Consider the following 25,031-nt stretch of genomic DNA (forward strand, 5'->3'; position numbering starts at 1 on the left):
GGGAACATATAACGCACAGGCATTGTACTCTCATTGTTCAGTTCTTGTCGGATGAAGCAACAATCAATCGAACAAGGGAGGGACCGAGAGACTGGGCACTGGGCAGACCTGCGTGAAGTGTTTTCACCAAGCTTTCGAAGGTACGTTTGCTTAATCTGTACCTGCCCAATTGTTTCTCTTGATTTGTTTGGTTTATGATTCTTCTGTGGCCATTGGCGAACAAGGTGAAATCTTCATGGCAAGTTATTATTGCTAACAATTGGAAGGTTTGCACTTATATTGATCGCGGTTAGTGGGAATGATCAATAGGGACATATATATGCTCTGTTGGCCATGCATACACTCTTGTTCCGGCTTCAGAATCTATCAAAGCTGGGTGTCAAATTTTACTATGATCTCCCATCTCCGGAGTAAACAAATAACTAAATGTAATATACAAACCAAACATTCCATATTTCCGCTGCGAGAGTCATTTTTTGACTTTGGCCCTGTTTGGATGGAGGGGTAAATGGAGTAAAAGGGGTAAAAGGAGGTACTTTTTACTTTTAACATCCAAACATGAGGGTAAAAAGAGTTGAGGCAAATGTTTTACTCCCAAATTTCCTTTACCCCTCTTTGGGTGTCAAATAGAGGTAAAACTTGCCTAGATCCAACCAAAAGTAGGGCAATTATTGCCTGGCTCTCTCTCATGGCTATCCTATCAAGCCTAGCTACCTACTAAACATTGAACGTTATCCCCAACCATATTTACCCCTAATCTAAACACCTTTATAGGGTAAAACTATTAGAGGTAAATGATAGGCGTAAAACATTTACTTTGAGATAAATTTACCCTGAATCATCCAAACAGGGCCTATGTCCAATGGCCGACAAAATCATTGACCACCAATGAGGTGGTGGAGGCAGGAACCGTGAAAATCCCAACGCTTGTAGTTTCTTTTTCTCGCTATCTCATGGTCTCATTCTCATGCCACTCTTACCCGCGCGGTGTGCGAGCCCACGTAGGAACCGGGAAGCACATGAACTCGTTTTTCTTCTTTTTTTATATTGTTTCTTAGGTCCACATTAGCAGACAACTTCAACACCGCCATTAGAAGCGGTCTTACATTGTATTGATAGAAATGGTGAGTGTTCGTTGACTTTTGAGACACTGCACTACTATATCAGAATTTTGTTATATGTGTTCAACCAATTTTTTGCGAGATTGCCACACATTGTAAGTGTGAAAGTACTAATGGCGTTTAGCTCCACGATGGTAACGCAAACGTAAAGGAAAAAGTTCTATAGGGCTGTAACGGTAAAAGAATGCACGATTCCATGCTTGGTTTGGGTTTGGCTGAACAGCGGTAACAGGAAAGGAAGAAGATGGCACCGAAGTCCGATCCGGATCTGGCTGAATGAAGAAGAGCAGGCATTTCCCTTCGACTCCTTGCCATACCACCACTGATTCCATCGATCACTGACGCGGCAAGGAAGAAGAGGAGGTTCGAAGGACCTTGCAGCACAGCAGAGAAGCAGAGCACGAGGTCAATTTGGGAGGGGCCAAGCTTGACCACCAGAGCAGAAGAGCACGTTAGGCCTCGCCAAACTCAATGCCATTGTTTGAGGAGCTCGTTTTGGTTGTCACTGAGTTTTGGCCGCGTGTGGAGGAACTTGTTTTGATCATCACCATGCGCGACCGGTGGGCGGACGAATTGATTTTGGCCACCGCGCGCAGAGCACAACCATAATCAACCATGTAAGATTGCTGTTCTAGCCCTCCATTCTGCAGTTTCAATTTGATAGGTTTTATTTAAATCTCCCGCTATAGCTTCCGTTATAACCCGTTATAGCTATTTGAGTCATGGTACTCCTATTTGAACTTATGTGTAGTTTAGCCGCTATAGTCCGCTGTAGCCTCATTTAACCCGCTATTAGCTATTTTTTTAGTCCAGCCGCTAAACTCCTTAACCGACTATTTAGGCTCGATTTGAACAGCACGTTAGGCGTCGCCAAACACCCACTTATCCTGATTTTGTGCGGAGGAGCTCGATTTAACAATCGATACTATGGACTGAGCTCTCGTCACTCGATTAGGGCGGCGCGGAAGGGATAGGAGTTATCCGTTCTTTGTCCTAGATCCTTGCAATGATGCGGCGCAATCGCTTACAGCACAAATCGGGTGTAATCACCTCACTGAAGGTCAGGTATCTGTTACCTACACTACTGCAAAAGAATATTTTTTAGGGGCAAATATTTTTAAGAATGGGTGCAGTATCCGCTCTTAGTTCTCGCAGCTAAAAATTTCATTTTTAGAGGCAGCTACTGCATCCGCCCCTAAAACTCAATATCTAGAGGTTGGTCATGCCATGATGCGTCCCTACAAATTCATGTCCAAAAAATAAAAAAGTACAAAAAAATCGAAAATACCAAACTAAAAAGGAAAAAATATTCTAGCTAGTTACCAGCCACCAACACTAGCCCTGTGTCGAGCTGAAATTTTTTTAATGAAATATGCACACTTGCATCACCTGGGATTCTAACTGCCTACCTAAACTGTCACGCGTAATATCCATACCACCACACTACATAGTCACTTATGACTCTATGGACTATGCTATTCTTCTATATTAACTCGGAAATTGATTTGTAGGGGCTGGTGACGCCATCACCCGCCCCTACAAATATTTCTAGAGATGGATGATGTCACCACCCCCAAAAATATTTTTCTATTTTATCCAAAAGTTTATTTAAATGTTTATATATATCAAAACAAATAAAAATGTGAAACTTCTACACTATGGTTATTGTGAACTATAGAAACAAAAAAATATGCTATGTATATTTAGTATATATAAAGATTAACATTGTGAAAATCTCAAAGTGTGACTTGAGTTATATGAGATACTATATAGTCATAGCTATTAGTGAACTTATAATATTTTTTGGACCACTAAATGATCTTAAATTAAAAAAATTATCAACTACAAAGTTTTAGATCTCGTCATTCTCTACAGTTTTGATATAAAGTTTGACTTCATCCGAGATCATATGAAAAAATTATTAACTTTTTACGTGGAACTATTTGTAAGGACGGGCCATACTAGGAAATGCCACAATTTTTCGGGGTACCCACCCCTAAAAATGCTCTTTATAGGGCGGGTGACGTCACCTACCCCTGTAATGACGCTCATTTTTAGAGGTGGCTGACGGGTGATCTATCCGTAAAAATAATTTTCTAGAGGTGGTTCGAGTACTACAGTAACTTCGCTCTATTTGTAGCAATATGTTACAATTTGAAACGCTCTTAAGAAGAAAAATAGAGGTGTTGCTATAAATTATTTTTGTAGTAGTGCTATCGGATTCCATCAAACATGAAATAAACAGAAATTATTGTTATCATTTCACGGTGTGATCAGATCACGCCGTAAAATAACCCATCCAAACAGGAAAACAAATTGGGCGCACCTCGAACGCAGCGGCCTCTGCGTGCGCCCCCTGCCTGATGCCTGCCACCTGCCCCATCTCTGCTCTGATGGCTATCAGGGGGAGATCGGGGGCTGGCCCACGTCGGCCTGACGGCGATCAGGGGAGTGCAGGAGCCAGATCAGGGGTTGTGCTATGGATGCATGAGCCATCAGATGTGGGATATGGGACAGGTGGCGGACATCAGGGTGGGGGTGCATGGAGGCGCTGGTGCGCCCTGGGTGCATCCAATTTTTTTCCAACACAGCACCTAAGAGTATAGAGCCCATGTATGCGTCCCGGTGGAACTTGATTTTGCCTTTCAACTGGTGAATCATGTAGCCGTTCATGCGTCCCGATCGGGAGTACCGAGTACGCATGGGTACAGCGGCACATCAAGCTTTTATACGTTTATTAGTGGAAAATTTCGCAAATTTCCAACTCTTGGCATCTCATCGAACATTCTCGCTGATGATTTAGATTTTAAATAACTGGCTATAGCTATCGCTATAGACGAATATAGTTGTTAGAAAGGGCAGCCGCTATATTATTTAGTGTAATAAAGCCGACTATAGTCCGCTAAACATGATAACGGCAGCCTTGCCGTCAAATCAAGCTACTAAGGGTTTGGATCTTAACCGGTCGAGTGGTTTGGTTTTGCCTCCGGATTTTGATTGGACGGAGACAAGCGGATTCTACGCACCTAAGATTTGGTCTGGATTGGTTTCAAGGTGCAAACGGTTTTATGAAAGGACCGTGATGTCGCCTAGAGGGGGGTGAATAGGCGCACCTACAAATTTTCACTCAAACGCAGTGGATAAAATTTTCTGTCTGCCAAACCCGGAACTTTCGGGTTTCAAATCCAGAACTTCCGGATTTGGGCTAAACAGTAGAGTGAACTCGGAACTTCCGGGATTGTCAATCCGGAACTTTCGAATTCACTCAGAACAGAGTGAACACAATAAAAGTAGTGCTAGTAAATAAAATAAATTCAAACCCCAATTGTAGAGTCTGCCCAGTTAAGTTCCTTTAGCAGGTTCACACAGATCCTGCACACACAAAACAATAATCTCTCCAAGACACAAGTGTCTAATGGAGAACTCCTCAAATCCACGAGTAAATGTAAATGCAATGAACACAAGGAATTGTTTTACCGAAGTTCAGATTCACCCCGTGCACCCACGTATTAATCCTAGTCTCCGTTGAGGAAGCTTGTATCGACCCCAAGGTCAAGCTATCTCTTCCTTCCACTATATGACCATGCGCCCTCGTGGCACAAGATCGGTGCGGCAACAAACTTGCCGCTGGTCACCACAATCCTTGGGAGCTAGCCGGCGACGCCTAGCCATCTAGGAGGCTTCACCTCCAAGAGTAACAAATGCGAGTCACACAAATCACGGCTAATCTCAAGTGCTCAAGATTTGCTGTTCTCTCTAGTGCTCTCAAGCATTCACTCTCTCAACCCAACTCAAGGATATACACTAATCACACAATCTCACAAAGAGAGGTTGGAGAGAGCTCAACTATGGCTACCAAGCTTCTTGGGACGACCAGCAATGAACTGAATAGAGTCTGGAACAGCAGCCCACCAAGGAGGGGGCTAAGGGGTATAAATAGTTGGTCGCAACAAATCTAGCCGTTATGTGACAGTTAGAACCCGAAACTTCCGGATTCTACAACCCGGAACCTCCGGGTTTTCAAACCAACTAACCGTTAGTACCACGTGTGCCAAATCCGGAACTTCCGGATTCCAAATCCAGAACTTCCGGATTTGCCCTGGCAGCAATGTTAAAATGTGTACGTGAGGCTTTTGTGTCTCTCTCAACTCACATGGGTTACTTGAGCACTGAGACTAAACCAAAGACCATTGTGATGCATCCCTCTTGATAGTACGGCATACCTAAACTCAAGATCAAAGATAAATTATATTTCAACTTCTTGAGCTACTCTTTTTCATCATATGCCGTGTGTTGATTAAACACAATCTGAGGTGTGCATCCAACTTGGCTTTTTTACTTTGAGCACATCTTCCTTGAATGAAATCCACTTCTAGTTCAAGTCACCGTCTACATAACAAGATTCTATAAAGATTGATACTTGCCAACATGAACATCATTCATGACCAAGATTCTTCAAGTTGAACTCAAGGAACGTTTCGTCACCCTAGCATTGGTTCCTCGGCACAACCATAATTTCCCTTCTCCAAGCTTAGTACCTAGAAACCCATTCTCGAATTCCAACTCTTCATCCTTGCATCACATATAGCTTCATGTAGGCTTGTATCACATTTAACTTTCAATGAAATCCATTTTGATCATGCCATCCTTTCTTCAGTACTTTGTGGGCATCAACATCTTCTTTCTTTGAGCATACCCGCTTTGAGTTAGTGACTTTGAATCTTTGATTTGCATAGGAGTGAAATCTAACTTGATTCACAAGTCACTTTCTTTACTTTAATAATGACACTCTTCAATATAGAGCTCTCAATGACTCTAGGATATCCGGCCTTTGACCCGTATCGGTTTCTTTGCTCCCCCCAAGCCGTCGCTTGCGTAGCCTCTTGAAACACGCCTCTCGGTCCTCTATCTTTATCCTAGCCGTCCATCTTGAACTCATATTGATTTGTGTCAAGCATGAAATCTTCATTGTCAGTTCGAATTCTCAATTCAATCTTATATACAAGCTTTCCAATTTGAGACATCATATATGCATTAACTCATGTCTCATTCTCTTTTGCCTTGCTTGCTTCTTTAGTTAATAACCATTTATCACATGTGACAAGATCTTCCACATTTGAGATTATGCATAAGCATATCACATCTCATTCACAAAACCTTTACTTTTGCTATGACAACATCTATGGTCTAAATGTAGGTGTTCTACCAAAGGAATCGAACAGATCAATCCTAGGTAAAGAGATCGAGCAAAAGGAATGATTTTGTACCATTGCTCATGGTGGGAAGGGTTTGAAATCGATTCCGGAGGGTGGATCCGGAACCTCTGGATTGAAATCACCAAGGGCCCACCTTTGCCCCTTGAAATCCTTGATCAAAACCTTGAATCGCCACAAAATCGCCTCTCCAGAACAGTAGAAGTGTCGGGCAGTATGTGGGAGAGAGAATGAGAGGTGAAAGGGTAAGTCACGGGCTGAATAGTGATATACCGGTTGAAATCCGGAACTTCTGGGTTTCACATTACCCCTCGGTCAAGACTTGATATTGGAGAATTTGTCCGAGATAAATGTGAGTTCCAACTTCTTAGATATCCATAAAAATTTTGGAACAAATATATCCATGGAAATTTCTCAGAACTTTGGTGGTGAATATGTTTACCCACTAAATCCGGAACTTCCGGGTTACAAACTCGGAACTTCCGGGTTTACAACTGTACTGGATAAACTTCAGAGAATCCGGGAGAAAAGCCAGAGTATCCGGGCCACCCCAGAGAATCCGGGCTGAAACCCAGAGAATCCGGACTATTTTCAGAATTGAGCAAAATATCTCAAAAGTGTTGATAGAGTTTGATTTCTAGATGAGAGGGCCTTGACAAGAGAAAAATTTTGATATTTTGGTTCCTTTGTCTTAGATATCCAATTGAAATAGGAACCTAGGCTTGAATTTGATGAGAGATAGCATTTCCAAACAAATATAGCCCTTGATATGAGATTGGAATAGATCCTATGGACTTGAAAGAGTCTTGTTGCTTGGTGGTTAGCCAACAATCAAACAAGTGTAACTATAACCACAAGGCAACTTGACATGGTCACAAAGACCAATAACCAAAAGTTTCCAAACTGCAAACAACCTAGCATACTAGTTGGGTTTTTCGAAAAAATCGATCCTATAACACTCATGTATCTAGTAACTCAAGTCAAACACCGTCCTTAGCATATTTGGCTCATACCTCACAACAATTTAGTTCTCTTGACACTGAGTCAATCTCAAAAGAAGGTATCAACCAAATATCTAAAGTTACACTAAATGACTTTGAATTACTTGATACAAAACATGCACACACTAGCATGTAGAGGGTCTAGATGCTAATCATAAATACTTGACTCTAATAAAACATACCTTGGCCCTTTAGGTTCCATGTCCTTCACTAGAGAAGGATCTCACATACATGGCTTGCACATAATTATTATAAACATAACTTGAACTCTTTTCTTTCGATTAATCATGAAAAGCTCAGAAGCCCAAGTAAATCACATTAGTAGTACAAGCCCTAGCTTTGTGCTTGATGATTCTTTAAATGTGGAAGGCAATGAATCGTCAAGCAGTAAAGCCTCATAACATGGACTAAGTTTCTCAAGAGTGAATAATGCACATATATATATGGAGGCAAGTATATGTGCATCTTTTGATCGATTAAAACCAAATGAGGAACTTAAGTCATATTATGGAGAACAGCCACACAAAGTGATAATCAATCCAATTTTGAGTTTAGATACACCTTTTTTAAGTTGGATTGGTGACCTTGAAGTCAACTGGCATACTTGTAGTGAAGCATATTACCCTTGTGATCATGTATATGTTCTCTACACACATGAAGCCTTGAAAGCGAGGTTAGTAGCAAGGCACAAAATATGAAATAATCTCCCCTAAATAAGTGCATAAAGGATAGGATTCCTGAGATATGCACTTGTGATCAATAAAGACACTTGAGGAGACTCATTTCATATCTTGGTCGAATTTAATCAAAGATTGTATCTAAAACATTGAGTAAGTCAAGAATGAGCTCACAGTCCTAAGAGTCAGGTCAAGAACACTGTCTTTCAGCAGATATTCCTCGACTGTGATTTCTTTGGAAATCCGGAACTTCCGGGTTTACCAGACTTTCTTGACTTATTGTAATCCATGAATTCTTAACCTTTCTTGATTCTTCAACACTTGTAGATGCTCCTGTATTGTTACTAAAGCACTAGCTCCACCACAGAGCTTGTTAAGAGCATCACAATTGATATTTGCATGGATAACTCAAATTTACAAAGGATGCTAAACAATTCTTCTACATGAAACCACACTAAGCAATTTCAGATATTAGAACTTGATTAGCTAAGAAGAAGATACTTGTTATCGGAGATGCATTGAATTGATGGATCAGTTTGAGTTGAACTTGACGATTTTCTAGATGAACTTTGGACAATGATATTGAGGTGAAACTCTTCTCATGTTCGCCAAGTCCACAATGCATCTCTGAGTACCTGCTAACTCTTTCAAGCACATTTTAGTACCCAAGCCAAGTTGGGTCCACGAAGGTTAGTCAACAAAGATTTGGGAACCCAAATGGCTCTTGGACGAGTAGTTGATGAACTCGTCATCCTACCAGCACCAACACCATTTGAAGGTCTCCTATAGTATAAAGGTACATTGTTGATCGAGTTTGGCTTAGGAGAGTTACCGTTTGGACAATCCTTACCAAGATGTAATTTTTCTCGACATGTATAGCAAACTTTGTGCTTGATGTTGTTTGATGGCTTGTTCTTATTATCCTTGACTGCTTTCCTCTCCAAGTATTTTTCTTGAGCCTTCTTGAAACCCTTGTTTGGCCTGAAATGCCGTTGTGATTTCAAAACCGGAACTTCCGGGTTGTACAATCCGGAACTTCCGGGTTTGCTTGACTTGTTTGGGCAAGTTGCAATTCTGTGTCCCATTTTACAGCAGCCAAAACATCTTCTTTTGGCAAGACTTCTTTGACGCTTGGAGAGAGTTTTCTGGCCTTTTGCATATTTGAGCACATTGAAGCATAATGTCCCAATTTGGAGCACTTGAAGCATTTGACATGAGCTAAATCCTTTTTTTTTGTTTGAGACTTGCTCTCCTTTGACTTGTGTATAAGGTTGCATGAGTTTTGCACGGTGGATCCTTTCTCAAGCTTCTTCACCATGGTTGCACGGTTATCTTGAGAAGGTTGCACAACACTCTTGCCTTTCAATTTTGACAAGTCTTGTGAGAGCCTCTCAACCTCTTGTTTGAGCACTTCATTTTCTAGAGCTAGGTCATCATTGCAATCTTCCACGATTACTTGCTCATATCAAGATTATTTCTCTTTGTTCTCATTTTATGAGCAAGTGTTGTCAATTTGCTTATTTGACTTTACCACTGTAACCATGACCTCATGAGCTATCTCTAGGGTGGCAAGTGAATCCATAAGCCTTTCATTTGAGCATTTGACTTCCATACCACGAGTTTGCTTATACATAAGCTTGTTTGTGAGCTCATCTACTTGAGTCTTGAGATCATGATTTCTCTCTTCTACTAGAGCAAGACATTTGATTTCATCATCCTTTTTGTTGAGAACCTTCTTTTGTTTCTTTATTTCTTGATCTTGCTTCATCACCTTTTTCATCAGCCCAAGGATTGTTTCTCTGCTCTTCTTGCTTACTTTTCTAAGTTCAAGCATTAGCTCCTCATCATCATCATCACTATCACAATTACTACCATTATCAATATCTAAATCTGTATTGTCTTCAGCTGTGGCCACAAAGCACTGATGATTACCATAATGTGATTGAGCAGAACCATTAGAGGCTGATTCATCATTTGATTGATATATTTCAGCATTATTCTCCAATCCGGAACTTCTGGGTTCTGAATCCGGAACTTCCGGGTTTGCTGTAATTTCTGGAGTTAAGTCACTGGTTTCTGTAACTTTATCTTCCCAACTCTTATCAGATGATTTTTGATAGGCTGTGCTGATTACTGATGGCACTGAGCAATCTTTGTCACAAAGATTCTTGAGAAATTTCCAAATGAGATGAGCATTTTCTCGCATTTCTTCATCCTCAAGAATGATATCATTAATTTCTGCGCATACATAACTCAGCAAATAATCAGTAACTAATGCATTGAGTTGCATGCAATCCATTTCCCTTTGATTTGTTATATCAACATTTTTCCAACTAAAATTTGGAGGAAGGATGCTTGCAACTACAACCCATTCAGCAAGCGGACCAAGCTTCCGCAAATGTTTACAAACCTGAATGGACCAGGAAGCATAATTTGAGCCATCACTTACAAGCGGCTCAATGGGTACCTCATAGGACGTCGACATCGTTTCTTCACGGCGGTTAAGCTTTGATGTGAAGTTAGGCTCTGATACCAATTGAAAGGACCGTGATGTCGCCTAGAGGGGGGTGAATAGGCGCACATAAAAATTTTCACTCAAACACAGTGGATAAAATTGTCTGTCTGCCAAACCCGGAACTTCCGGGTTTCAAATCTGGAACTTCCAGATTTGGGCTAGACAGTAGGGTGAACTCGGAACTTCCGGGTTTGTCAATCTGGAACTTCCGAGTTCACTCAGAACAGAGTGAACATAATAAAAATAGTGCTAGTAAATGAAAATAAATTCAAACCCCAATTGTAGAGTCTACCCAGTTAAGTTCCTTTAGCAGGTTCACACAGATCCTGCACACACAAAACAACAATCTCTCCAAGACACAAGTGTCTAATGGAGAACTCCTCAAATCCACGAGTAAATGTAAATGCAATGAACATAAGGAATTGTTTTACCGAAATTCAGATTCACCCCGTGCACCCACGTGTGAATCCTAGTCTCCGTTGAGGAAGCTTGTATCGACCCCAAGGTCAAGCTATCTCCTCCTTCCACTATATGACCATGCGCCCTCGTGGCACAAGATCGGTGTTGCAACAAACTTGCCGCTGGTCACCACAATCCTTGGGAGCTAGCCGGCGATGTCTAGCCGTCTAGGAGGCTTCACCTCCAAGAGTAACAAATGCGAGTCACACAAATCACGGCTAATCTCAAGTGCTCAAGGTTTGCTGTGCTCTCTAGTGCTCTCAAGCATTCACTCTCTCAACCCAACTCAAGGATATACACTAATCACATAATCTCACAAAGAGAGGTTGGGGAGAGCTCAACTATGGCTACCAAGCTTCTTGGGACGACCAGCAACGAACTGAATAGAGCCTGGAACAGCAGCCCACCAAGGAGGGGGCTAAGGGGTATAAATAGCTGGTCCCAACAAAGCTAGCCATTATGTGACAGTTAGAATCCGGAACTTCCGGATTCTACAACCCGGAACCTCCGGGTTTTCAAACCAAATAGCCATTAGTACCACGTGTGCCAAATCCGGAACTTCCGGATTCCAAATCCGGAACTTCCGGATTTGCCCTGGCAGCAATGTTAAAATGTGTACGTGAGGCTTTTGTGTCTCTCTCAACTCAAATGGGTTACTTGAGCACTGAGACTAAACCAAAGACCATTGTGATGCATCTCTCTTGATAGTACGGCATACCTAAACTCAAGATCAAAGATAAATTACATTTCAACTTCTTGAGCTACTCTTTTTCATCCTATGTCGTGTGTTGATTAAACACAATCTGAGGTGTGCATCCAACTTGGCTTCTTTACTTTGAGCACATCTTCCTTGAATGAAATCCACTTCTAGTTCAAGTCACCGTCTACATAACAAGATTCTAGAAAGATTGATACTTGCCAATATGAACACCATTCATGATCAAGATTCTTCAAGTTGAACCCAAGGAACGTTTCGTCACCCTAGCATTGGTTCCTCGGCACAACCACAATTTCCCTTCTCCAAGCTTAGTACCTAGAAACCCATTCTCGAATTCCAACTCTTCATCCTTGCATCACATATAGCTTCATGTAGGCTTGTATCACATTTAACTTTCAATGAAATCCATTTTGATCATGTCATCCTTTCTTCAGTACTTTGTGGCATCAACATCTTCTTTCTTTGAGCATACCCGCTTTGAGTTAGTGACTTTGAATCTTTGATTTGCATAGGAGTGAAATCCAACTTGATTCACAAGTCACTTTCTTTACTTTAATAATGACACTCTTCAATATAGAGCTCTCAATGACTCTAGGATATCCGGCCTTTGACCCATATCGGTTTCTTTGCTCCCCCCAAGCCGTCGCTTGCGTAGCCTCTTGAAACACGCCTCTCGGTCCTCTATCTTTATCCTAGCCGTCCATCTTGAACTCATATTGATTTGTGTCAAGCATGAAATCTTCATTGTCAGTTCGAATTCTCAATTCAATCTTATATACAAGCTTTCCAATTTGAGACATCATATATGCATTAACTCATGTCTCATTCTCTTTTGCCTTGCTTGCTTCTTTAGTTAATAACCATTTATCACATGTGACAAGATCTTCCACATTTGAGATTATGCATAAGCATATCACATCTCATTCACAAAACCTTTACTTGTCACTTTAAATCCCATTTTAAACCGAAACAAGTCTTCTCATATTAGAGCTTTTATATCAACCATGAATACCTTGCTCTATTTTTCTTTTCTTGTTTTGCTTGTCACATACACATTTTACCAATGGGATAAACACACTTGCTTGCAACACATGAGCCATCTCATTTAGTACCCATTACTTAATTAAATACCTGCTCATGATCTCATACAAACAAGTTAGTCCTTTATTCGTGTTGTCAATCAACACTCCAAAACCCACTAGGGGCTTAGATGCTCTTTCAGAATAGTTTGGATTGGTATGGTTCACTCCCTTACACGGTCCTAACACGAAGAGCTGGATTCTAAAAATAAAACATCGCGTTCACACTATAAAATTTTATCCAAATTGACCGAAACTTATTGGAGATGACTCAGTATAACTTGCAGCTACTCTAGATAAAGCAGTGTTGTTAGAATTACACGTGGGCCCCACATTAAGAGCCGGACTCTAGAAATAAAACATTGCGTTCACACTATAGAATTTTATCGAAATTGACCGAAACTTGTTGGAGATGACTCAGTATGACTGACATCTACTTTGTGCAAAGCAGTGTGGCTAGAACTACACGTGGGCCCCACATCAAGAGTCGAGCCCTAGAAATAAAACCTCGCGTATCGAAATTGACTAATTTTTTTTTGGAGAGGACTCAGTAAGACTAGCAGTTACTCTGTGCAAAGTAGTGTTGCTTAAACTATATATAGACCCCACGCCAAGAGCTGAGCCATTAAACTAGTTGGAGAAAATTTAACGTAGTAGTTTGAAACCGGTTTGTTTCGGTTGAAACTATTGGTTTGGTTGCTTTGGAGGAAGACAACAAGTAGTTTGGGTTCGTTTGGGTGGAATAGCAAGTGGATAGAGTTGGTTCCGTTTCTAAAATATATTAATAATAAAATAGTTTGGTGTGGTTTTAGTTTGGTTTTCAAATCATTAGCAAGGTGACCGTCGGATGCCTTAGCCATCGATTTAAAACTTTGCAAACGATACGACACGTAAATTATTTTTCTGTTGCATAAATTTCCTTTCACAAATAAAAGGCCCTGTTCGTCCGATTTGGATAAAGGCTAGAAACCTAAACAGAAACCGCAATTGTCAGGACATGTATAAGTATCGATCTAAGTTTCTACCCCAACTGTTTTCTTCCTTCACTGATGAGCAAACAATGACGCAGTGTGTCGACACATGATTGACATGTCCATGTCACAGCCCCCAGTACATTCATATGCGGTGTTATTACGTCACCACGCGCCGCGTCCCATGTCTTCCACACGAATCACTGGTTTTCCCTGACATGCATCCACTTTCACAATTCCAGATGCGGGCGGCACCGGTGCGTGCCCGGAAAGCGAACCGCGCCACAGAGCTGCTCCACCTCGCCGCTAGAGCACGACTCACCGTGCTCCCGAGCAGCGTCGACACCAGCGGCAGCGAGCACGAGGCGGCCACACTCTCCAGCCTCGTCAACGAGTATCTTCTGGAGACGGACGCCACTGTTCCGTCGTCGTCCCTGCTCACCGTTGATCAGGACTCGGACGGCGAGGACGGACACGGCAGGAGCGGCTCTTCGGCGCCGCCGGCGGGGGTAGTGGACGAGATCAGAGCCATTCTTGACCCGTCTGGCCCACCTGACGATCTCCGTCTCAGGCTCGTCGCTGTGGTTGGCAGCGTTGTGGAAGGGCTTGACGAAGTCCGGGAGAGCCGGTCGGCGTTCCGACGAGCGGTGATGTCGCGCCTTCGGGAGCGCGGTCACGACGCGGGCCTCTGTAAAGCGCGATGGGACAAGTCAAGCGGCATGGTCGCCGGAAGCTACGAGTACATAGACGTCATCGTATCCGAAGAGAAAGAGACGAGGTTCATCGTGGACATGGGCTTTGCAGCCGAGTTCGAGGTCGCGCGGCCGACGGCGGAGTTCGAGGCCGTGAGCGCGGTGCTACCAGAATTCCTCGTGGCGCCGGCTGAGGATGTGCGGCGATTGATCAAGGTCGCCGCCTCGGCGGCGAGGCGCTCGCTGAAAAGCCAGGGCCTCAGCGTACCACCGTGGAGGAAGCGGCGGTTCATGGTGGCCAAATGGTTTGGACCGTACAGGCGGACGGTGAACGTCGTGCCGGCGTCAGCAGGTGCAGCAATTGCCGGCAGTACTGGGGCGGCCACGGTCTGCGCCACCATTCTTGGGTTTGGACCGCTGCCAACGACGGGGACATCGTCAGCGCTTTTAGGTTAAGGAGGGCGATGGGAGATGCAAGAATAATTAGCTCCATTAGCTATTGAAATGCTAGTAAGATTTGGTTAGTGCTTCGATGGACGGGAGGCTAGGAGGGATGTACATACTCGATCTGTATGATACAATATGATTGCATTTGTTAATTGGTCCTTTAAGGTGTACTATGTTTGTGCCCGTGCGTTGTTACAGATATATTACTCATAACAAGCTATACTTTAGTTTCAGGAATTATAGCCACCACCATTAACCCTTTTCTCGTCCAACACCCGAAACCTCTTCCTCCTGGTCAAGGCCCTGTCACAAATATAAAGAGATCAGTAAAACATCAAATAATTAGAACCTAGAAGCTGAACAAATGATTCAGCTATTCTTGATCATTGAATCAAGTAGTAGTAGCTGCAAGTCACAAGCTCCTTGGGCAAGCAACAAGCTGACATACACATGAAGTTATTTCCAAAGCGACATTACAGGAGAAGTAGCATTTATCCATGAAAAAATGAGCAGAATTCTCCAAGAATAAGTACACATTCTAAGAGAACATATTTTAAGACCTTTTTAATAGGAAACCCTTCTTTGAATAACTGATTAATCAGATTTTTGCTACGTTGTACATATCAGTCAAATTGTTCTGAAGTTGGTTTATCTATGTGTACATAGCCTTTCCCACATAGAAAGATGCATGTGAACCTCATGAATTAGTAATATTGAGGCAGTATGATAAGCATCACATGTGATTAGCAGTCAGTGTTTACTCAAAAACTAAGATTGCAGTACAAAGAAATTACGATATGTTCTTACTTAGGAACAAAACAATCAAACTGCTATTAAAAATTGTCATATATTAGTAATCTGGTGAAGGCAGCTTAGTTGCGTCCTGTCAGCATCTGAAAATTCGAAAACTCCAATGGGTCTAAGCATGCTTATCGCCTACTTGCCCTATAAAAAATGTCACATATGTCCAAAAATAGAAATATGATTATCATCCATCCCATCAAGACTGTTTCATGTTCCCATCAGTGAAACGTCAGGACCAATTTCAATCCATGAAAGATCGCATATCCCTCCTCAAAATCAGCAGTGGCCAACCATACATACCTCTTTCAAATTAGTTTCTGAACCAAATAAATACATATAAATATATAGGTTTTTTGGTGTTCCTACCCCTGCTTTGAAGTGCAATTGTGATTTTGCCCTCATTTTTTTAACTTTTTGATTTTGTCCTTCATTTTTCACAAGTTGTTGTGATTTTGCCCTTAATCTTTATGTATTTGCCCCTGTTTTGACCATTGACTAGGGGTAAAATCGCACTGATTTGTGAATAGTAAAGGGCAAAATCACAAAGTTAGAAAAATAATGGCAAAATCACAATTACACTTCAAAGTAAGGGTAAGAACACAAATGCCCCAATATAGTTCCTCCTTTTCTAGATCATCTTGCCATTCTCTCGAACCTCTTAATATCATGTCATTTGCCATCAGCACTCTAGAGTCATTATGCTTATGTCCTGCTTAACTAATTTGGCCAGCCTTCAAGTTCATTTCTTGGATGCCGTTTGAATGATGAAGCACTCTACAACTTCTGCTCTTGTGCACTTCCTGCTCATTCTCCGCCAAACATCACAATAATTCAAAAGAGCATGCATAGCGAAAAACCTCTTTCAGGAATATGCTTGAGCATGTATTTCAATAACAGGAAAGTCCATATGAAATTAGATCATGCGTGTTAAATTAACAACAGCAAAAGTAAGGGTGAACCTAACCTTTCAATTATTCCCTTGAAGGTCCACATGCTGCTTTCATTGATCAAGGCTGCCATCACCAACAGCAAGCAGCCAATGTAGTCTAGAGCTAAGCATCTCCACCCCCACTCCATATGGGTGGCATAATAACCATGATCTTTAGATGGTGGCAACCTTCTGTAACAGTAGTTGTACTAATCTACAATCAAACTTTTACTACACAAAACCTGACAGTAATGTATCAGGAAGATAGTGAACCAACAACCAGTTTTCTTCTTGTAAAACTGACACAAATTGCTTTGGCTGCCAAACCTGCAACATATAGTTCCTCTATGAGGACATGCATCATATACACCTATCACTTAACTTCAAAATTAGATCACCAAGTACATAAAGCACTGGAATCAATATTTGTTTCAAAAGATTTGCAATAATTCACAGATAAGGAAAGCACTCGTGTGACAGGCTACGACAGTCAAGCAAGAAAACGATATGGCAAAGTTAATGATGATCCCTTATTCCTAATGTTTAGAACCAACATCTAAATCTATCAGCTATTTTCTGCTTTTCTTTATTTCTCTTAGATTTCATAACAAAATTTTGCTCTGCAGAATCTTCCTATAACATAACCATTCTAAAATAAAAGGTTGATTGCTATCATTAGTAAGTTCTACAATGCAGAAGGCATCTTTTGTTACTATTCATATCTACCTTAGGTTTCAAAGTATATCTATCAATTTCTAGATCTTTTAAAAAATCAACTTGTTCAAAGACCACTATCGATTAGGTCCTCCCAGGAGTACTGGTCAGCAATATATTGTTTGAACCATAAACTTTTGAATGCACGCACATCATCGATTGGATCGGCTGGAAACATACACACATTTGCAAGGGAGAAAAGAGGATTAGAACATGTCACAAGAAAAAAATTGAGTCCAATCTTACGATGTGCAATAAAAATAAGGTTTGCGGCCACCATTGAACCTCAGCAAAAATAGACCACGAGTAGATGTCACAAGAAAAAAATTGAGTCCAATCTTACCTCTGTGTAGCTGCATGGACCTTCTGAATCGCCTCCCTCCCAATGCTATACAGTCGTCTAATCAAACCTAGTCGCCATGGCACCGATAAGGCGACTAGTCGCGACTAGTCGTCGATCAGGTCGATTAGTCGACCCTAGTCGGTCCTAGTCGTCGCTATAGTCGTCCTATATATCCCATGACATATATGTACATGTATATGTACTTATATACTATATAGCAAGCAGGAACACCACAATGATAGTCAGTTTGGTGACACTTGTGAGATTTGATGTTTGAACTGTCCAGAACTCCATATTCTTGTCCCACACAGTACAGGCTAATGGCTAATGGCTAATGGCTAATGGTGCAAGTTATATAGTTAACCTAACCCTAATGGCTAATGGCTAATGGCTAATGGTGCAAGTTATATAGTTAACCTAACCCTAATGGCTAATGGCTAATGGCTAATGGTGCAAGTTATATAGTTAACCTAACCCTAATGGCTAATGGGCCTAATTGAGCCCAGTACAGGCGGCGGGCTGGAGTTCTGGTCTGCTGGACATCTTTTGGTTTTGGCCTGATCGTCCAAGTAGCTAGTCGGACGACTAATCGCGATTAGGCGACGATTAGTCGGACGATCAGACATCTGATCGACAAAAGCTAGTCGTTTCACTTATCGAAGCCAGCGGAGCGATAAGGTCGACTAATCGCGATTAGTCGGACGACTGTATAACATGGTGTCCCTCCCCTAAACCACAAGTACTCAGACAGTCAGACCCATGTGTTGGCTGATCCTTCGCAGCACATGAACTCAGTGTTCAGGAAGATAGGAGCAGAAAATTCTTTCATCCTCAAAATCCATAAGCAAGTAAATCTACCAATGTAACCCACATGAACCCATGAAAGTAGCAACCCATTAGGGGAAAAGGAACTGAATAGAAAACATGGGTGGACAAGATACGTGCCAGTAAACTATGAAGCATGCATTAACTGTGAAGTCATTACAAAATTTGACAATGGCGAGATGAGATCTCCCTCGCTCTGTCTCAATAAGGGGAGTACCGAACCATGGCTGACCAAGAAACTCGCTGAAAGCAGTTCTCAGAGAGGTACACACGTTTTGCAAGCACCCAGGTTAAGGCTACGTGGGTGGCCTCCTGGGACTATACAAAGTGAGTATGCTCGGTTCTTGGAATTACCCAATATAACAGAGAAGGTTTCCTAACTAAGTTTTGAGGGTAAAACTTTGATGCTGGAAAATGGGCACTTGGGCAGTAGCAGGGCATTTTACAAGAAAGAAACAACACTTAATTTAATCACACAGTCATAGTTGGTAGCCTGATTCTACTGAAACTTGCAGAGCATTTTACAAGAAAGAATCATTTAATTAAATCACATGGTACTGAAGGGATTTCACAAAAAATTGTGGCACTGAAGGAAGCTATACAAATTTTTGTGGCACTGAGGGAATTGGCTCAAACCCTTTATATATCAAAAAAATAGGATTGGAAGCACGTACACGAATCACATTCAATTATATATATGAATTAATGGAAAGTGAACAAAATATTAAGAAAAATCTTCAGCGATGTGCTAGGAGCATTTTTGCCTTGGATCCAGCGTTAAAAAACAGGTAGAGAGGAATGCAAGATCCACTAAAACGCAGAAGTTAGTTGACTTCAATGTATGTGTACAACAGTACAAGCATATAAATAACTAATCTAGCAAAGGGAAAGCTTGAATTGCCTATACCATGTATCCTGCTCGCTATCTATAATATATATACTATTTTAGCGTACTGGAAACATTACAACACCAGTTGAAAGGGATATAGGTTAATTAAATTGAATCAGAAAGTTCTATGCATGCACCCATCCAAAATGCTTCTAGAAATTAAGCTAAACATCACAACCAAGGAGTACCTTGTAGACGCCAAAGAAAAAATGTCTATGTGGCTCAGATAATGACATCATCAAAACTCCTCTAAAAGACTACTCGGAGTAATATATATGTGGTGCTTTTAAAGATGATGACAGGAACCAATCTATCTGGTAAATATAAAAGCAATACCTGATGCCTGGAACTAACAATGTGCCTGAAGATCTCCAGAGTATATCTTGCACCATGTGGTCATCAGCCTCACGCAGCTCCAAAACTGTTCTAGAACGAATGGTATGGATCAAATTGGGAACAAATAAGAAAGGTTATACATTCTAATCTGAAGCAGAAAAGCAATAAAAATTATTATCAGCAAAGGAAATTCAGTACTCAACCGTGTGTGTAATCAACTAAAATAGCACACCTTTTGAATCAGGTTGATAAGTCGCGTTCAAGGTCTCTTCAGCAGCATATTGAAAAATCATGGACATGCAGGCTTATAGCTCTTCTCCTGTACCCAACATGTGTGCATAGATCTACCCATATATGTCAGTCTAAATTTCCAACTGATTATATATAGTAATAAATTGATTATATAGAAAATGCATGGCTTCAGAGTTGTTTCTTTTACAGCCTTCCAATATAATCCTACTCTATTATTCCCCACAACTTCAAGTATGTTCAAAATATGTGATAGAGATATACCAGTAAAACTGAAAATTGAGAAGATTTTAGTCAAACTTGACACTGAACCTGCATCAGCTTGATTCTGTGATTATAATTCGAACTAGAAAAACAAAACGGCATGGCACATAGTCTAAACAAAGAATCATATGAGAGGTTTCGAGAATAGCATTATATGCTTGCAAAGATGTTTCAACTTTCAAGACAAGAAAACTTTGTTGATAACATTGAGATCATCAATACAAATTGTTTTCCAGTACGACATAAAGAAAAGATATCCCAATTGGAATACATGGTGACCATGATAAAGTAAGAAGGAAAGTAGCTTTGCTCAGAGAAAACAAACATATCAGCTCAATAGAGCAGCCACATGAAAGAAGCATACCAGCTCTAATGGAACAGCCGCATTGGCCACACTATCTCAGTTCTTCATAATAATCCATTTGCCATCCAATTCAACTGTCCTTAGTGAAATAGATAATGTTTTGAGATCCCCAGTGGACAGGATTGATGAGTTCACACAACCTCTCACATGTATGACATCTGAGAATCCAATGAAAAAATAAGGAAAAACAGAAGATATCAAACAATTTAAGTTCGGCTAGGCGTTAGTCGGATTCTAGGCGGTGACCCACTCACATGATCCTCAGTGGACAGGATTGATGAGTTCACACAACCTCTCACATGTTTGAGCTGATGAAGGAGGTTCCATCAGCACAATTAGTGCATATATTCATTATGCTTCTCCTCTTCCTATCTGACCAAGCATCAGTCATAATAGAGCACCCATTTTTCATCTTCTCGGCTTCACGTTCCTGCAGCAAACTCTTGGTTCTTGCATATTCTTCTTCCAGCAAACTCCCTTGCAATGCATCTTGAGATGGAGGTACAAGTCCTGGACCAAACTGTCCAATTGCTTCACACATTTGCTTGAACTCATCATTGTCACATGCATTGAAAGGTATTGCTGCCAATGTTTAAAAAAGGAAGCCTAATTAGTGTTCAGTTCATGAATAACAGCAACTAATGAATTTTAAAATGTAAAAACAGCATAGTATACTAGCAATTTACCATGATTATAGGCCCATCTTGCAATAAACTTATGCACCTCATGAACTCTTTCTTTCCACAGTTCTTTGTTCAGCTGTTGTTGCTTCAAAGAATCAGCATTGGTAGCTTTAGGATCAATAGCACGTGTCCATTTGTCAATTGGTCCTAATTTATGAGGCTGTGAACTTCCAACACAAGTGACTTCATCTGACTCTCCAACTCTAGATACATTAACTTCCTCTCTAAGTTCTAGCTCACGAACAGTCTTCTCCTCCCTCTTCCTCGTTGCATCTTCTAGTGCTTTCTTGCACTTCTCTTTAGCTTCCAAAGCTTGGGGTGTTCTAGCAGTGCATTTCTTCACATTCTTTCCAACATGGGCCAGATGCTCCTTCAACCTATAAATCCCTCCCCTCATCTCTTTGTCACAGAACTTGCACTTCACCTTCTCTTTGTTGTTAGCATCAACAAGAACACCATATTCCCATCCAACATCATCTGAATTCCTTTTCAGGAGATTCACTCCCTCTGTTTCAGTTTCATGTGCAGTTGCGGCTTCTGACATCGACATCCTATACAGTCAAGCACTCAGGCATCACAAAATTGAAAATACATGGGAGCGGCCATGGAGAAGGGAAGAAGAGTAGGGGAGCGGCCATGGAGAAGGAGAAAGGAGCATGGGAGCGGCCATGGAGAAGGAGAGAAGAGCAGGGGAGAGGAGCATCCGACGGGGGAGTGAAGATGAGCAGGGATCAGGGAGGGAGCAGCAGGCGGGGAAGAGGAGAAACGAGAAAGGGAGGGGACAGGGCAGCAGCCAACGGGGGAGGGAACTCACCTTGGATGGCCCGTGGCTGGCAAGGAGGAGCAGCGTGCGCCGTCGCCCGTCTGGATTCCAGGTGCCGCGCGAGTCGAGGACGAGCAGCGGCGACAACCGACGAGCTCGACCGGCGGGGGCGAGCAGTGGCGACGACCTCCACCGGTGGGGAAGAGCAGCAGCGTCGCCTGACCGGCGGGGACGAGCAGCAGGGAGGAGCTCGACCGGCAGGCCGAGCAAATGGCAGGCGGGACAGGGGAATCCTTGGCGAGCTGAGCAAATGCGCGCGCGGCCGCGCGCCGAGCGGGAAATCTTCGAGCGCTCGCCCGCGAGGCGATTTTTTCGAGCCTCCCTTGGCGCATCCGCCTAGTCGCGCGATTCGCCCGCTTCCGCGCCGCCTCCGCACCGCCTCGTCGCCGCCGGATGCCTAGACGCTCGCCTAGGGCCAAAACGACGCGACGGGCTTCGCCTAGCGAGTAATCGCGCCTAATCGCCGATTAATCGGCGCCTAGCCGAACTTGGCAAACAAATCATGGAAGTGACTGTGTATATATGTAAAAAGATAGATAGAGAGCAGAATGCATTATATATATAATCATGAATTAAATAAAGGAAGAACAGAATGCATCATAAAAATCAAAGCTCTATTTTGCCACCACATATGCAATCAAGTGTTTTTCTCCCATAGACGTAGCTCCAGAAAAAACAGCAATTGAATATATACACACTTAGTTTCCAAGGCCAAAACATCTCACCACCAGTCCAGATAAACATAATTCATATAAAGCAAACATGTTTTTCTTTTTGCCAATGGAAAATAATTTATATGCTCAATACGCTGCAGCCACCACCACGAGAACTGCACAAATGGATGCAGGAGGCAGAAAAAAATAGATTTACACATCAAGTTCAATGAGTTTCAATCCACACATGGCTTGGTTTAAAGTGGCATGACGAACAAATACTTGGTTCAGTCCAACAATGCAACTGGATCAACATGTATGTAAGCTGAACATCATGGCCTGGATTGACATGTAAGGACCAGCTGGATTATTCACACCCTCAATTGGATTGACCAGAAAATTGAACCCTAAACACTATTTGAATGGACTGATTGGGCATGAATTTTTTTAATCCATGGATCAGCCAGAACTCACCATCAATTGGATCGGCCATGGATTAAATGGATGGGCAAGGAACTCCATGGATTGAATCGGCTAGTAAATAGCATCGGCCAGGATCGCCTAGAATCTTCATCCATGGATTGAAGCATAGCACCTAGAACAGAGCGAACCAGCACCAGCGCTAGCAGAAGACCAAGCAGAGAAGAGGGTTTAAGCAGAAGCGAGTACCTGCTCGATGTGACCTTCGGGGGAGAAGTCATCGGAGCATGGAACGGTGACGGCCGTGGGCGGAGATAGCACCGAGTGGCGGCCCTTCGATCCGCCCGACTCAGATCGGTGATTTCGGTTTGCAGGGCTGCGTCATTGGGCGGCCATCCAGGAGCAGAGAGAGATTGGAGGGGCGGCCGGCTGGGACGTGCTGGGGGCGGCGGCGCGATGTGCGGGGCCGGCGGGTGGGGCGGGGAGGATGGTTAATCAATTCATGTATAAAGTCTATTAAAATCTATTTAATATTTATTTATTGAAAAATATTGAACTATGTTTTTAAAAATATTGAACTAGCATTTTATAAATGTTGAACTAATATCTGAAAAATGTTGAACCAATATTTAAAAATATTAAACTAGTATATTGAAATGTTGAATCTAAAAAAATGCTCACCTTCTCCGACGCCGGCGGCAGCTCCGGCGAGCCCAGCGGCGCGCGGCGCGCGCAGGGCGGTGGCTGAGACCAGAGGCGGCGGCGCGCGGAGGTCAAGGGCGGCGGAGTCCACGGCGCGGCTGAGGCCAGGAGCGGCGGCACGTGGTGGCCATGGCGCGGAGGCGGTCGGGGGCATCGGCCGGGCGCGACGGGGGCCGGGGGCTGCGGCGGCCATGGCGCGGAGGTGATCGGGGGCGACGGCGGGCAGGGTGGCGGGCGTGGTGGCGCGGGCTTCACGGGAGGAAGGAGACGGTAGGCTAGGTTTTACTGTGGAGATCCAATGGTGGTAGATGTTTGCACGAATCTCAAATATTGGAAGATGATTAGAAAAAAAACTTCTGGAAGATATATAGGTTCCACGGATGGGGCGGCGCCGCGGGGCGGGACATGCGGCAGAGCGGCATGCGGCGGGCAGGGGCGCGGCCCGCAGTGGCGCCAACGTGCGGGGGTGGTGGGCGGGTATAGTTGGCCAGGTGGGCTGAGCCCGACAGGCCGGCACGGGCCCAGCCCGAAAAAGCACGGCCCTAACCCGGCCGGCCTGTGACCCCACGGGCCAGCGCCGTGCCCGTGCTAGGCCTCGGACCGTGCCTGGGCCGCCATCGTGGCCCGCGGCACTAGCACGCGCTAACGCCCCAGCACAGGAGGCACAGCCTCGCCCTGGTGGGCACGAAGGCGGCCCGTTGGGGCACGGCGGCGGCCTCCACACACCCCTCGCTCACTCCCTCCCTCTCTCTCCACCAGACCCGCCGCCCCCTTCACGTGCGCCGTCGCCGATTCGCCCGCGCCTGCGGCCTGCCTCTACCCTGCCTCCAGCGTCGCTACCGCTGCACGCACAGGTCGTCCCCCCTCCCCGGCCCCCGCACAGGGCGCCATTGCTGCCCACGGCCCGCTGCCTTCGTAGGTCTTCCCCGGTCGCCGCCTGCGCAGGTCGTTTGCACCTCCCAGGCCGTCGCCGCCACCCCCACGCAGGCCGCCGCCACCATCTTCGAGCATCCATTCCACCCCATGCTCTGCGCCGGGCCGCCGGCCACCTCCGCCGTGCTGCCGTGCCCAGGGGCACGGCACGACACGCTAGCGCTTCGTAGGGTTGTGCCTGGGCCGGGATGCCGGCACGGCGGCACTA

General features: G+C 43.5%; 2 protein-coding genes across 12 annotated transcripts; one reads left to right on the forward strand and one right to left on the reverse strand.

Moving 5' to 3' along the window:
* On the forward strand, window positions 1–15,066 carry LOC120644292. The gene is made up of 2 exons (XM_039920897.1): window positions 1–140; window positions 13,997–15,066. The coding sequence occupies exon 2, from the start codon at window positions 13,997–13,999 to the stop codon at window positions 14,900–14,902; it is 906 nt and encodes a 301-aa protein (XP_039776831.1). The 5' UTR covers window positions 1–140; the 3' UTR covers window positions 14,903–15,066.
* On the reverse strand, window positions 15,020–23,666 carry LOC120644290. 11 transcript variants are annotated; one of them, XM_039920895.1, is made up of 8 exons: window positions 23,438–23,666; window positions 22,107–22,627; window positions 21,296–21,843; window positions 20,864–21,191; window positions 19,965–20,767; window positions 19,733–19,817; window positions 16,662–16,952; window positions 15,908–16,497 (listed from the first exon to the last, which is right to left on the reverse strand). In XM_039920895.1, the coding sequence occupies exons 2-4, from the start codon at window positions 22,445–22,447 to the stop codon at window positions 20,905–20,907; spliced, it is 1,176 nt and encodes a 391-aa protein (XP_039776829.1). In that variant the 5' UTR covers window positions 22,448–22,627; window positions 23,438–23,666; the 3' UTR covers window positions 15,908–16,497; window positions 16,662–16,952; window positions 19,733–19,817; window positions 19,965–20,767; window positions 20,864–20,904. The 11 variants fall into 11 exon arrangements, 9 of the variants coding, with proteins under 9 accessions (XP_039776830.1, XP_039776829.1, XP_039776825.1 ...); XM_039920891.1 differs by having other exon boundaries at window positions 22,107–23,363; XM_039920894.1 differs by having other exon boundaries at window positions 19,733–19,822; window positions 19,965–20,076; window positions 20,610–20,767; window positions 22,107–23,666.
* Between the last annotated feature and the right edge of the window lie 1,365 nt (window positions 23,667–25,031).

This window comes from Panicum virgatum, chromosome 8K, assembly GCF_016808335.1.
Source record: "Panicum virgatum strain AP13 chromosome 8K, P.virgatum_v5, whole genome shotgun sequence".
NCBI lineage: Eukaryota > Viridiplantae > Streptophyta > Magnoliopsida > Poales > Poaceae > Panicum > Panicum virgatum.

What these genes read in the sequence shown, in the direction of transcription:
- LOC120644292 (XM_039920897.1), top strand. Translation starts at nt 13,997, where the DNA reads ATGCGGGCGGCACCGGTGCGTGCCCGGAAAGCGAACCGCGCCACAGAG.
- LOC120644290 (XM_039920896.1), bottom strand. Translation starts at nt 22,447, where the DNA reads ATGCGCCAAGGGAGGCTCGAAAAAATCGCCTCGCGGGCGAGCGCTCGA. An exon ending in CCAGCCACGGGCCATCCAAG is followed by an intron (nt 21,844 to 22,106) that starts GTGAGTTCCCTC and finishes TTGACTGTATAG; the next exon opens with GATGTCGATGTCAGAAGCCG. An exon ending in AAGATGGGCCTATAATCATG is followed by an intron (nt 21,192 to 21,295) that starts GTAAATTGCTAG and finishes AAACATTGGCAG; the next exon opens with CAATACCTTTCAATGCATGT.